This window comes from Bufo bufo, chromosome 1, assembly GCF_905171765.1.
Source record: "Bufo bufo chromosome 1, aBufBuf1.1, whole genome shotgun sequence".
Taxonomy (NCBI): domain Eukaryota; kingdom Metazoa; phylum Chordata; class Amphibia; order Anura; family Bufonidae; genus Bufo; species Bufo bufo.
In genome coordinates, this window is record NC_053389.1 from 838,206,322 (window position 1) to 838,219,406 (window position 13,085).

Consider the following 13,085-nt stretch of genomic DNA (forward strand, 5'->3'; position numbering starts at 1 on the left):
GCCCTGTGAAATCCTAAAGATTCTCATTGGAATGTGGCCCCCTTTGCCCACCTAGGCTGCAATAAAGTGTCACACATGTGGTATCGCCGTACTCAGAAGAAGTGGGGCAATGTATTTTGGGGTGTCTTTACATATACCCATGCTGGGTGAGAGAAATATCTCTGTAAAAGATTACTTTTCCCATTTTTTTTTTATACAAAGTTGTCATTTTACAGAGATATTTCTCTCACCCAGCATGGGTATATGTAAAAAGACACCCCAAAACACATTGCCCAACTTCTCCTGAGTACGGCGATACCACATGTGTGACACTTTTTTGCAGCCTAGGTGCCCAAATTCCAATGAGTACCTTTTAGGAGGGCATTTTTAGGCATTTGGATTCCAGACTTCTCACGCTTTAGGGCGCTTTTTTTAGTTTTTTCTCACAAAGTCTCCCTTTCCGCTAACTTGTGACAAAAAGTTCAATCTTTCATGGACTCAATATGCCCCTCAGCGAATACCTAGCGGATCCGCGGTGTCCGTGTTTTGCAGATCCGCAAAACACATACGGACGTCTGAATGGAGCCTTACAAGGGGGGTGATCAAGGGAGTCTAATATGGGGTGATCAGGGGTTAATAAGTGACAGGAGGGGGGGGGTGTAGTGTAGTGGTGTTTGGTGCTACTTACAGAGCTGCCTGTGTCCTCTGGTGGTAGATCCAAGCAAAAGGGACCACCAGAGGACCAGGTAGCAGGTATATTAGACGCCGTTAACAAAACAGCGTCTAATATACCTTTTTGGGGTTAAAAAAAATAAAAAATAAAAAATAAAAAAAATCGCATCTACAGCCTGCCACCGAATGATCGCCGCTGGCAGGCTGTAGATCCACTCGTTTACCTCCCGATGCTGTGTGCGCGCGTTCACAGGAAATCTCGCGTCTCGCGAGATGACGCGCCGATGCGTCCAGGAGGAATAACCCGGCCGCCTGCAGGACGCATCCCTGCGTTAGGCGGTCGGGAGGTGGTTAAGCAAAGGGTACTTCCTCTTAAACATTTTAGATGCCAACTGCCTCTTTTCCGGATCCCTCCACTCATTTTGTATAAGAGTCTTAATATTACTGTGAACAGGAAAAACGTTTCTTCTTGTCCACAAGCCCCAAAAAGATTTGGTCCTGGACAGAGAGAGGCTCTTTGGGTTCCACCAAATTTATCATAGCTCTGATAGTTTTTAACAGAAATTCAGTATCCTCAATGGAACAAAGCGGACGTCCCAAAGTATTCTCTGAGACACTAGAGTCCGTGTCAGAAAAAACTTTCCCTTCATCAAAATCAGAAGCCTGCTCCTCCAGAATAAAGGATTTAGAAGTGGAGGCTTTAGGAGGGACGGCAGAAAGTTTTGCTTCAACTGACGCATCGACTTCCTCTTTAATTAGGACTCTTAAGCGCTCTACCAGAGACCACTCTGTTAATACATCTTGGGCACAAAGATTCTTTGGAAGGAGCAGAGAGCCCATTTTTACATAAGGAACATTTCTTCTTCTGGGACGGTTCCCCTTTAATGCTCTCTCTCCCCTAGGAAGACACAAGCATGAAGGGAGCCAATTAGAAAGAAATACAGCCATCACCCAGGAAGAAAGGAACCAAACTCCCTGTGCACAGAAGGGTAAAGGTGATCAAAATCATCCTCAGGGAGGAGGCTTACTGGGCTGGAGGTGTCAGTGGCCTTGCGGGTGGTTTTGCTGTCCGCCTGTAAGGCACGTTATGTCCACCATAGAAGGGACGAACACATGTTCTCCCCTCTTATTTTCACTTCCTGGATCGGCGTGATGACGTCCGCGCCACAAAGCCATGACGCTTCGGAGACTGCAGGAGCGTTCCCTGGTCCATGGGAACGCCCCCAACAACTACACCATACGGTTCCCCACCTGGGAACACAGAACAAAGTCCGGGGTAGCCAGCACACGCCGAACTTACACCGAGAAGCGATCCACTTTGCTCCGCGATCCCTCCTACTGCAGCGGCCCTCCGGACTAACTGGGAGATCAAAGGCCCTGCGCTCCAAAGCTGATCCACAACCTGCCTTCAAAAAGGGACAGGAAACAACTGGAGAAGGTAAGAGGGATGGAGCCTTTTATTGGCTGATCTCACAGTTGTTTCCTGTCCCTAAGAAGGCGGTGTACCCTCCAGCTGGTGCCATTGTGGAAGAGTAGGGACAAGGGCACATTCTAGGTAGGACTGACCCTGTGCATATCAATTTGCTGTTGTGCAGCAGGTCAAAACATCAAATGAAAAAACTATTCCATCATGTTCAACAAATTGTACTGGTTGCTGCTGGTGCGGTTTCTGCTACTTGTTGTAGCAAAGACAGCGGGAGGTCGGTGACTCCCAGAGGGGCAGAAAGAGACTTCCTGGTCAGGCAAGCAGTCAGCAGGCATATGCTCGAAGCTGTGTACACAGCGTATTCTGGTCATAATATTTTGCCTCCTTCTTGCCAGCAGAAAAACACGGCCCCATTTTGTTTTGATAGCGAGAGCCTAAAATCATGGCGATCCAGTAGTCACTCCTGTGCTTGATGCTAGTGATACGTTCGCCAGCATACTCGAGGACCGAGTTCTTTCAAGCTCCACCTTCCTGTCAAAGAAGGCAAGATAAGGGAAGGAACACGGCAAAGCAAACAAAACAACTGACTAGGCCCCAAATGCTAGGGAACAAAGGGGTCACCTCCTAGCAATCCCTAAAACACTTTCCCTAAGCTGCTATGCCCATATGCATATCTCGATGGTAGATATGAACATGCCCACATACCTAAGACTATAACACACTGAACCAAACCTTCAGCTGTAGGGAAGAGGGAAAGAGACACCCAGCTCCTTCTAAAACTGAAGGAGCCAGCGTCTCCCTAGAGGCCCAGTCAAAACAGACACAGAAGGAAAAAGGGAAAAGGACTTCTCTAGAGAAGTGCTTGAACAGACGATCCACCAAACTTCCAGAGCTCACACAAGGCAGAACGATAAGCCTCAAAGGCTATAGGGTGAGGGAGGAATAAATAGCCTCACCAATGACCTAAAGAACAACACCTGGGAGGAGGTGGGATTCAGTTCTAACCCACAACAAAACAAACTGTCAGATCGAGTAACGTGCAGCAATTCTGACAGATCTCCTCAGAGCACCCACTTCCAGTGCGCTGGTTGGTCATAGCCAGTTTAGTTATCATGAGCAGCAACCTGGTCCCCGAAATGTGCCGGGGAAAACTCCATGTCCCCTTGCACCACCATCCACTCCAGCGATGGCTCCTTACTTTTAACCTCTTTCACTTACTCCTCCATGGGACTTCATCCATGCAGATCCCCAACAGCTACCGGGGAGCAAGATGCGTTAGCTGTTCTTCTTCCACCATCCCTTGTTGCCTCAGCGTGAGCATTTATCCTAGTATAAATATTAGGGGGATGACATGGTTGACACCGCTGTTTTCCCTACTCACAAAGGGTCTGAGTATGCGACACGTGTCCCTGATGAGCTGCCACTGCCTGAACCCATTGCTGAGGGGTGGCCTGGTGCAAGATCAGATGATTCACAACTTTATGCTGCTCATGCAGACACTCCAGCGTCTGCTAGGTGGAACATTGCGGGACAAGTGGTGCAAAGGCAGACCCGTCGCCGTCGCCCTGGAGGGGGTTCTTAGCCACATAAAACGGCTGAAGTGCACATACACTCTCCTGGACATGGCCAGCACCTTCTGCAAGCCACATTACTTTTGTAGAAAAAAATTACACTAGCAAATAGATCATGTGTACCAGCGAGGATATTTTATATCCCTCAAATGCAGAGCAGCCACAATGTTTCACGCCATTGTCGCTGACCACGTCGGCCGGTTGTAGTTGGCAGGAAGACATTCAGAGGGACATTTTCTGCTTGATGCACATTAGCAACCGATCGGCTATTTGGCTTCTCTTGCTCGGCTCATCAGTTCTAAGACAGCATGGTAACCCGTTCTTCAATCTCCGGGTCACTACAATTAGAACAATACCACGTTTATATAGCTTTTCTTGTGAAAAAAAAAACGTAAAAAATTTCAATTTTTTTTAATCGCCGTATTCTGACCCCCATAACCTAACCCATTTATAATTACATCTATGGAGTTGTTTGAGGGCTCATTTTTTCAGGGAGGATGTGATATTTTTATTGATACCCGTATGGAGTGTGTACGACATTTTAAACACTTTTTATTCAATGTTTTTGGGGAGGTGAAGCAATGAAAAACAGCGAATCTGCCATATAATTTTTTTTTTCGTTACACAATTCACAGTATGGAATAAAGATATTCATATTTTTATAGTATGGGTGTTTACGGATGCGGCGATGCCTGTTTTTTTTTATTGTTTATTTTTTATTCAATTATGCGGAAGGGGGTGATTTGAATTTTTTTTTTTTTTATATTTTAAAAAACTTTTTTTAACCCCACCCCCGCAAATGGACCTCAACAGGGGATCATTAGATTGCAATTTGTATAAAGTAATGGAATTTTACCCATTACAGGATACAGTATATTCTAATGCAGTGCTGCCACCTGCAGGCCTGAGTCGTAATCTACCAGTAAGAAGCCTAGAATCCCGGCCAGGCTCCGATCTCAGCTCGGTGAAGCCGTTCTTGCCTCTCAGATCCCACCGACGGCGGACATTATCCCCGGGTGTCCCTTAGCATCCAGTAGTCATGGCGCCCGCTCCCCTCTGTACGGCGGCTGTTGGGAAGCGGTTAAAGAGGCCATGTGCTCGTCTAGGGCACTGAGTCGCGCAGGACGTCAAGAGCAGCTCCAGCCATGGCTACGGACACATAATACGGACACCGGTCATGCGCAATCCGCCATTTTCTAACGCCGATCTGTAGACATATGGCGACATCACACGGCCTCAATATGCCCCGCGCTGCCAGGTACTTCTAGTGTAACAGGTAAAATGGCGGCTCCATTCGGCACCGCGCATCCAAAACCAAGGTTTGTAAAAATCCACGATTCCCGATCCATTTCTAATCTGTGGTCCTGCTGTACGGGAGACGAGCGGCGTCGCCCCGACTCCACGCCGCTGATCCTCACCTTTACTAAGGTCAGGTCAGTATGGAGGCCATAACGTAGGCCACAAGGAGTGACTGGAGGCCGAATAGAAATTAGGGGGGGAGGGGGGATTCCTACGATAAGAAAAGATGGCCGCTGCAGCCGCTTTCTGAGGTGATCGCTGCGCATCTCTTGCCTGTGTGAATTCACTTCTCTGCGACCTGTTTTAAGTCTCCTCACCATTTTCAAGATCTCTCCTAGCAGTCAGTGAATGGTGCCGGTGTCAGGGCACCGGCTTCTAGGGCCGCACATGGCTCCTCACAGGCAGCTTCATTCCGGTTAGAACTAGCCGCACATTCTCCCGCGCTTTATCACGGTGAGATGTCGCCATGGCAACCGGAGCGCACTCTGATTGGTCAGTTTTGCACACCAGGCTCCCTATAATCGTAAGGCGCGCGGCTCCCCTGCTTACGATCCACGTGATCTAGGCGTGTCACGTGATGTTGTGACGTCGGCAGGTCCTTACCGTGGTGGCAGTGGTGAGGTGAGAGGAATGTCCTGGGCCGGCACCCGTACCTGAGTCCCTTCTGCCGGTTTGTCCGCCGGGATGGTTGTATATGTCATGTGGTGGGGCAGCGCTCGTGCCGATAAGAGAGTCTGTCATGTAATGTTATAGGGGGATACCCTCCGCCATGTCTGCTAACCAGTGATGTCATACTACGGCCTGGTGACGTCATATACTGCTGCATATATCCATGGGAGTGGTCTCCAGTGACTTGTTAGAAGGCTGTAGCGCCACAGTTTATATTGGCAGTTATGTGGGGCCATGGGGGGTGCTGCGTGTGGAGGAGGTGCAGGTATGGGGGGTGCTGCGTGTGGAGGAGGTGCAGGTATGGGGGGTGCTGCGTGTGGAGGAGGTGCAGGTATGGGGGGGTGCTGCGTGTGGAGGAGGTGCAGGTATGGGGGGTGCTGCGTGTGGAGGAGGTGCAGGTATGGGGGGTGCTGCGTGTGGAGGAGGTGCAGGTATAGGGGGTGCTGCGTGTGGCGGAGGTGCATGTATGGGGGGTGCTGCGTGTGGAGGAGGTGCAGGTATAGGGGGTGCTGCGTGTGGAGGAGGTGCAGGTATGGGGGGTGCTGCGTGTGGAGGAGGTGCAGGTATGGGGGGTGCTGCGTGTGGAGGAGGTGCAGGTATGGGGGGGTGCTGCGTGTGGAGGAGGTATGGGGGGGGGGTGCTGCGTGTGGAGGAGGTGCAGGTATAGGGGGTGCTGCGTGTGGAGGAGGTGCAGGTATGGGGGGTGCTGCGTGTGGAGGAGGTGCAGGTATGGGGGGGTGCTGCGTGTGGCGGAGGTGCAGGTATGGGGGGTGCTGCGTGTGGAGGAGGTGCAGGTATGGGGGGTGCTGCGTGTGGAGGAGGTGCAGGTATGGGGGGTGCTGCGTGTGGAGGAGGTGCAGGTATGGGGGGGGTGCTGCGTGTGGCGGAGGTGCATGTATGGGGGGTGCTGCGTGTGGAGGAGGTGCAGGTATAGGGGGTGCTGCGTGTGGAGGAGGTGCAGGTATGGGGGGTGCTGCGTGTGGAGGAGGTGCAGGTATGGGGGTTGCTGCGTGTGGCGGAGGTGCAGGTATGGGGGGTGCTGCGTGTGGAGGAGGTGCAGGTATGGGGGGGTGCTGCGTGTGGAGGAGGTATGGGGGGGGGTGCTGCGTGTGGAGGAGGTGCAGGTATAGGGGGTGCTGCGTGTGGAGGAGGTGCAGGTATGGGGGGTGCTGCGTGTGGAGGAGGTGCAGGTATGGGGGGTGCTGCGTGTGGAGGAGGTGCAGGTATGGGGGGTGCTGCGTGTGGAGAAGGTGCAGGTATGGGGGGGTGCTGCGTGTGGCGGAGGTGCAGGTATGGGGGGGTGCTGCGTGTGGCGGAGGTGCAGGTATGGGGGGTGCTGCGTGTGGCGGAGGTGCAGGTATGGGGGGGGTGTGGCGGAGGTGCAGGTATGGGGGGGGTGTGGCGGAGGTGCAGGTATGGGGGGTGTGTGGCAGAGGTGCAGGTATGGGGGGGGTGGCGGAGGTGCAGGTATGGGGGGTGCTGCGTGTGGCAAAGGTGCAGGTATGGGGGTGCTGCGTGTGGAGGAGGTGCAGGTATGGGGGGGTGCTGCGTGTGGAGGAGGTGCAGGTATGGGGGGGTGCTGCGTGTGGCGGAGGTGCAGGTATGGGGGGGTGGCGGAGGAAGTGCAATGAGGAGCACTGCAGCTACATGTGCAGGAATGGGGGGGGTGCTGCGTGTGGCGGAGGTGCTGGTATGGGGGGGGTGGCGGAGGTGCAGGTATGGGGGGGGTGGCGGAGGTGCAGGTATGGGGGGGTGGCGGAGGAAGTGCAATGAGGAGCACTGCAGCTACATGTGCAGGAATGGGGGGGGGTTGACGTTATGATATCTACCTATCCAGCATTTCTCTCCTATGAGAGAAGACCCCATTCAAAAGGACTACAAGGCTCATCATCCTTAATTGATTCTTGATTTCCCCCTGCAGGTCATGGCTGACCAGACGTCTCTGCAGGAGCGCCCCCCTACTCATCGCCGTCGGCCGGCTCCACGCCCGCCCCGCGGCCCCAACGACATTTACGTTAATACAAAGACGGATTTCCGGGCCCAGCTGTCCCGATGTCGTCGCCTCCTGGAGAGCGGGGGGCAGAAGGAGCTGAGGGTGCACGGGCTGGGCCTCGCCATTGGCCGTGCGATTAATCTGGCCTTACAGCTGCAGCTCGCCATGCCTGAAACTCTCCTCCTGTCCGCCAGCACCTCCACCGTGGAGCTGACCGATGACCTGGAGGCCGAGGGAGGAGAGGACGGAGAACCGGGCACCCGCAACAGGAACAACTCTGCCATCCACATCCGAGTGTACCGAGCCCATGAGGAGTGAGCGGTCACATGGCGTAACGTATCGCTGACTCTGCACCCTGCTCTTTTTGTGCCGAGACGGAGATACATCCTGTCTTATACTCCAGTTGCACCCAGAGCTGCATTTACACTTGTTCTATTGTGGTGTACTCCAGTCACATCAGGATCGGTAGGTGCTGGAATACACGCTGATGTGATGACTGCAGCAGGGCATGCTTGGCACAGACCGCTCAGCCAGTCTTAAGAGTACAGACTGCAGCATTGGTTGCGACTGGAGAAGACATGAGCCAGCACTTAGACTTTGCCGGATGTTTATGCTGTGACTTGTGTCGTCATCCGGAGCTGAGAAATCAATAATAATTATCAATGTCAGAAAATTATTTCTTGTGTAGTGACATGAGCATGCGTTATACTTCAGAGCTGCACTCACTATTCTGCTGGTGCAGTCACTGTGTACATACAAACATCCTGTATTATACTCCAGAGCTGCACTCACTATTCTGCTGGTATAGTCACTGTGTACATACATTACTTATCCTGTACTGATCCTGAGTTACATCCTGTATTATACTCCAGAGCTGCACTCACTATTCTGCTGGTGCAGTCACTGTGTACATACATTACTTATCCTGTACTGATCCTGAGTTACATCCTGTATTACACTCCAGAGCTGCACTCTCTATTCTGCTGGTGCAGTCACTGTGCACATACATTACTTATCCTGTACTGATCCTGAGTTACATCCTGTATTATACTCCAGAGCTGCACTCACTATTCTGCTGGTGCAGTCACTGTGTACATACATTACTTATCCTGTACTGATCCTGAGTTACATCCTGTATTATACCCCAGAGCTGCACTCACTATTCTGCTGGTGCAGTCACTGTGTACATACATTACTTATCCTGTACTGATCCTGAGTTACATACTGTATAATACTGCAGAGCTGCACTCACTATTCTGCTGGTGCAGTCACTGTGTACATACATTACTTATCCTGTACTGATCCTGAGTTACATCCTGTATTATACTCCAGAGCTGCACTCACTATTCTGCTGGTGCAGTCACTGTGTACATACATTACTTATCCTGTACTGATCCTGAGTTACATCCTGTATTATACCCCAGAGCTGCACTCACTATTCTGCCGGTGCAGTCACTGTGTACATACATTACCTTTCCTGTACTGATCCTGAGTTACATCCTGTATTACACTCCAGAGCTGCACTCACTATTCTGCTGGTGCAGTCACTGTGTACATACATTACTTATCCTGTACTGATCCTGAGTTACATCCTGTATTATACTCCAGAGCTGCACTCACTATTCTGCTGGTGCAGTCACTGTGTACATACATTACTTATCCTGTACTGATCCTGAGTTACATCCTGTATTATACTCCAGAGCTGCACTCACTATTCTGCTGGTGCAGTCACTGTGTACATACATTACTTATCCTGTACTGATCCTGAGTTACATCCTGTATTATACTCCAGAGCTGCACTCACTATTCTGCTGGTGCAGTCACTGTGTACATACATTACTTATCCTGTACTGATCCTGAGTTACATCCTGTATTATACTCCAGAGCTGCGCTCACTATTCTGCTGGTGCAGTCACTGTGTACATACATTACTTATCCTGTACTGATCCTGAGTTACATCCTGTATTATACTCCAGAGCTGCACTCACTATTCTGCTGGTGCAGTCACTGTGTACATACATTACTTATCCTGTACTGATCCTGAGTTACATCCTGTATTATACTCCAGAGCTGCGCTCACTATTCTGCTGGTGCAGTCACTGTGTACATACATTACTTATCCTGTACTGATCCTGAGTTACATCCTGTATTATACTCCAGAGCTGCACTCACTATTCTGCTGGTGCAGTTACTGTGTACATACATTACTTATCCTGTACTGATCCTGAGTTACATCCTGTATTATACTCCAGAGCTACACTCACTATTCTGCTGGTGCAGTCACTGTGTACATACATTACTTATCCTGTACTGATCCTGAGTTCTATCCTGTATTATACTCCAGAGCTGCACTCACTATTCTGCTGGTGCAGTCACTGTGTACATACATTACTTATCCTGTACTGATCCTGAGTTACATCCTGTATTATACTCCAGAGCTGCACTCACTATTCTGCTGGTGCAGTCACTGTATACATACATTACTTATCCTGTACTGATCCTGAGTTACATCCTGTATTATACTCCAGAGCTGCACTCACTATTCTGCTGGTGCAGTCACTGTGTACATACATTACTTATCCTGTACTGATCCTGAGTTACATCCTGTATTATACTCCAGAGCTGCACTCACTATTCTGCTGGTGCAGTCACTGTGTACATACATTACTTATCCTGTACTGATCCTGAGTTACATCCTGTATTATACTCCAGAGCTGCACTCACTATTCTGCTGGTGCAGTCACTGTGTATATACATACATCCTGTATTATACTCCAGAGCAGCACTCACTATTCTGCTAGTGCAGTTGCGGTGGGGTGCCGGCTGTCTCTCTCGCCCTACTGTAGGGGGTACGAGGGGTAGAGGTTGCAGCCCCCTTTATGTAGGGATAATGTTGGAGTGCTGCACTAATGCTAGTGTTTGCTGCAGATTTTCAGTCGCTGAACCCCATTTTGGAGCCTACGACCCTCTAGTAATCCAGCCCGGGGGCGCACATTTCTAATAGTGTGTCGTTTTTAGCGTCAAGTGATACATTTTCACAAGGGTCACGACCTGTTCTCTGTACCCCACCTGTGGGCGTGCCCTGCTGTATGGGCACAGGGCACCCTCTGGATGCTGGACCATGGTTTTCTAACACCCACAACCAGGGGCGTACACAGATTTCGCAGAGCCCACCTACCCACGTTTCCCAGTGAGCGTCTCACAGTTGCTCCCAGGCAATGCAAAGTAGAATGCACCAGATTTTAATTAGACAAAATTTAAATTGATAAAAAGTCATCCTTCACTTCCCCCACATGATCAGACTTTCTGTGTGTACACGCCAAACAACCAGTAAAAATACATTAAGAAATCTCCTGAAGCCACCACTAGGGGGAGCTCTGCGCACAGCAATGTATACAGGTACCTTTTACTGGGGTGGACATCGTCTCTTTGTATTGAGCTCCCCCTAGGGGTGGCTGTATGCAAGTGCAGAGGTTCTATTGTGTATATATAGGACAGGCATGGCCAACCTGCGGCTCTGCAGCTGTTGTAAAACTACAACTCCCACCATGCCCTGCTGATAGCTATAGGTAGTCTGGGCATGCTGGGAATTGTAGTTTTACAACAGTTGGAGAGCCTCAAGTTGGCCATCCCTGATATAGGAGGACCCTCGCCCTCCATCAGCATAATATAAAATGGCCCCCACACCTGGAGACAGAGGAGCAACCTCTAAGTCCTGGAAAGCCCCTTCAAGAAACATCTGCTGGAGAAGGTAGAGAAAATACTACCTACAGCAGGGCATGGTGGGAGTTGTAGTTTTACAACAGCTGGAGAGCCGCAGGTTGGCCATGCCTGCCACAGACAATACACCATACCTCCCAACCGTCCCGGATCCGGCGGGACAGTCCTGGATTGCAGTGGCTATCCCGGTACGGGGAAATTATGTCCCGCTTTCTGGCAGCTGTCCCTGCTTCATCAGAGACAGCTGCCTGTAATGAAGCAGAGAGCCGTCCGCTCCCTGCTCCACCATTCCTGCTATTACTGAGAGGACACATAACTGAGTATATTACTGTTAGGGGGCACATATCTGGTCATAACTACTGTTAGGGGGCATGTATATGGACAGAACTACTGTGATGGGGCACATCTGGAAATAACTACTGTGATAGGGCACATATCTGGACAGAACTACTGTGAGGGGGCACATATCTGGAAATAACTACTGTGAGGGGCACATATCTGGAAATAACTACTGTGAGGGGCACATATCTGGAAATAACTACTGTGAGGGGCACATATCTGGAAATAACTACTGTGAGGGGCACATATCTGGAAATAACTGTGAGGGGCACATATCTGGGAAGAACTACTATGAGGGGAACATATCTGGGAAGAACTACTGTGAGGGCACATATCTGGGCATAACTACTGTGAGGGGCACATATCTGGATATAACTACTGTGAGGGGCACATATCTGGAAATAACTGAGGGGCACATATCTGGGAAGAACTGTGAGGGCACATATCTGGAAATAACTACTGTGAGGGGCACATATCTGGGCATAACTACTGTGAGGGGCACATATCTGGTCATAACTACTGTGAGGGGGCACATATCTGGAAATAACTACTGTGAGGGGGCACATATCTGGGCAGAACTACTGTGGGGCACATATCTGGACAGAACTACTGTGAGGGGCACATATCTGGGCAGAACTACTGTGAGGGGCACATATCTGGGCAGAACTACTGGGAGGGGCACATATCTGGGAAGAACTACTGAGAGGGGAACATATCTGGGCAGAACTGTGAGGGGGCACATACAGTTGCAAGAAAAAGTATGTGAACCCTTTGGAATGATATGGAAGTCACAACAATAGACAATCACAGTCTGCTTAAACTAATAACACACAAAGAGTTAAATGTTACCATGTTTTTATTGAACACACCATGTAAACATTCACAGTGCAGGTGGAAAAAGTATGTGAACCCCTAGACTAATGACATCTCCAAGAGCTAATTGGAGTGAGGTGTCAGCCAACTGGAGTCCAATCAATGAGATGAGATTGGAGGTGTTGGTTACAGCTGCCCTGCCCTATAAAAACACACACCAGTTCTGGGTTTGCTTTTCACAAGAAGCATTGCCTGATGTGAATGATGCCTCGCACAAAAGAGCTCTCAGAAGACCTACGATTAAGAATTGTTGACTTGCATAAAGCTGGAAAGGGTTATAAAAGTATCTTCAAAAGCCTTGCTGTTCATCAGTCCACGGTAAGACAAATTGTCATAAATACTGTGAGGGGGGCACATATCTGGGCATAACTACTATGGGGGGCACATATCTGGGCAGAACTACTGTGAGGGGCACATATCTGGGCAGAACTACTGTGAGGGGCACATATCTGGGGAGAACTACTGTGAGGGGCACATATCTGGGCAGAACTGTGAGGGGCACATATCTGGGGAGAACTACTGTGAGGGGCACATATCTGTCATA

The 13,085-nt window shown here is 50.1% G+C and overlaps 1 protein-coding gene across 3 annotated transcripts; it reads left to right on the top strand.

The window, feature by feature from the left end:
• The first annotated feature begins 5,509 nt into the window (after window positions 1-5,509).
• POP7 (POP7 homolog, ribonuclease P/MRP subunit) lies at window positions 5,510-8,285 on the top strand. 3 transcript variants are annotated; one of them, XM_040415343.1, is made up of 2 exons: window positions 5,510-5,568; window positions 7,538-8,285. In XM_040415343.1, exon 2 carries the CDS (start codon window positions 7,541-7,543, stop codon window positions 7,925-7,927), a length of 387 nt encoding a protein of 128 aa, XP_040271277.1. In that variant the 5' UTR covers window positions 5,510-5,568; window positions 7,538-7,540; the 3' UTR covers window positions 7,928-8,285. The 3 variants fall into 3 exon arrangements, with proteins under 3 accessions (XP_040271277.1, XP_040271276.1, XP_040271278.1); XM_040415342.1 differs by lacking the exon at window positions 5,510-5,568 and adding an exon at window positions 5,617-5,688; XM_040415344.1 differs by lacking the exon at window positions 5,510-5,568 and adding an exon at window positions 5,701-5,810.
• Window positions 8,286-13,085: the final 4,800 nt, after the last annotated feature.

What these genes read in the sequence shown, in the direction of transcription:
- POP7 (XM_040415342.1), top strand. Translation starts at nt 5,632, where the DNA reads ATGGTTGTATATGTCATGTGGTGGGGCAGCGCTCGTGCCGATAAGAGA. An exon ending in CCGATAAGAGAGTCTGTCAT is followed by an intron (nt 5,689 to 7,537) that starts GTAATGTTATAG and finishes TTCCCCCTGCAG; the next exon opens with GTCATGGCTGACCAGACGTC.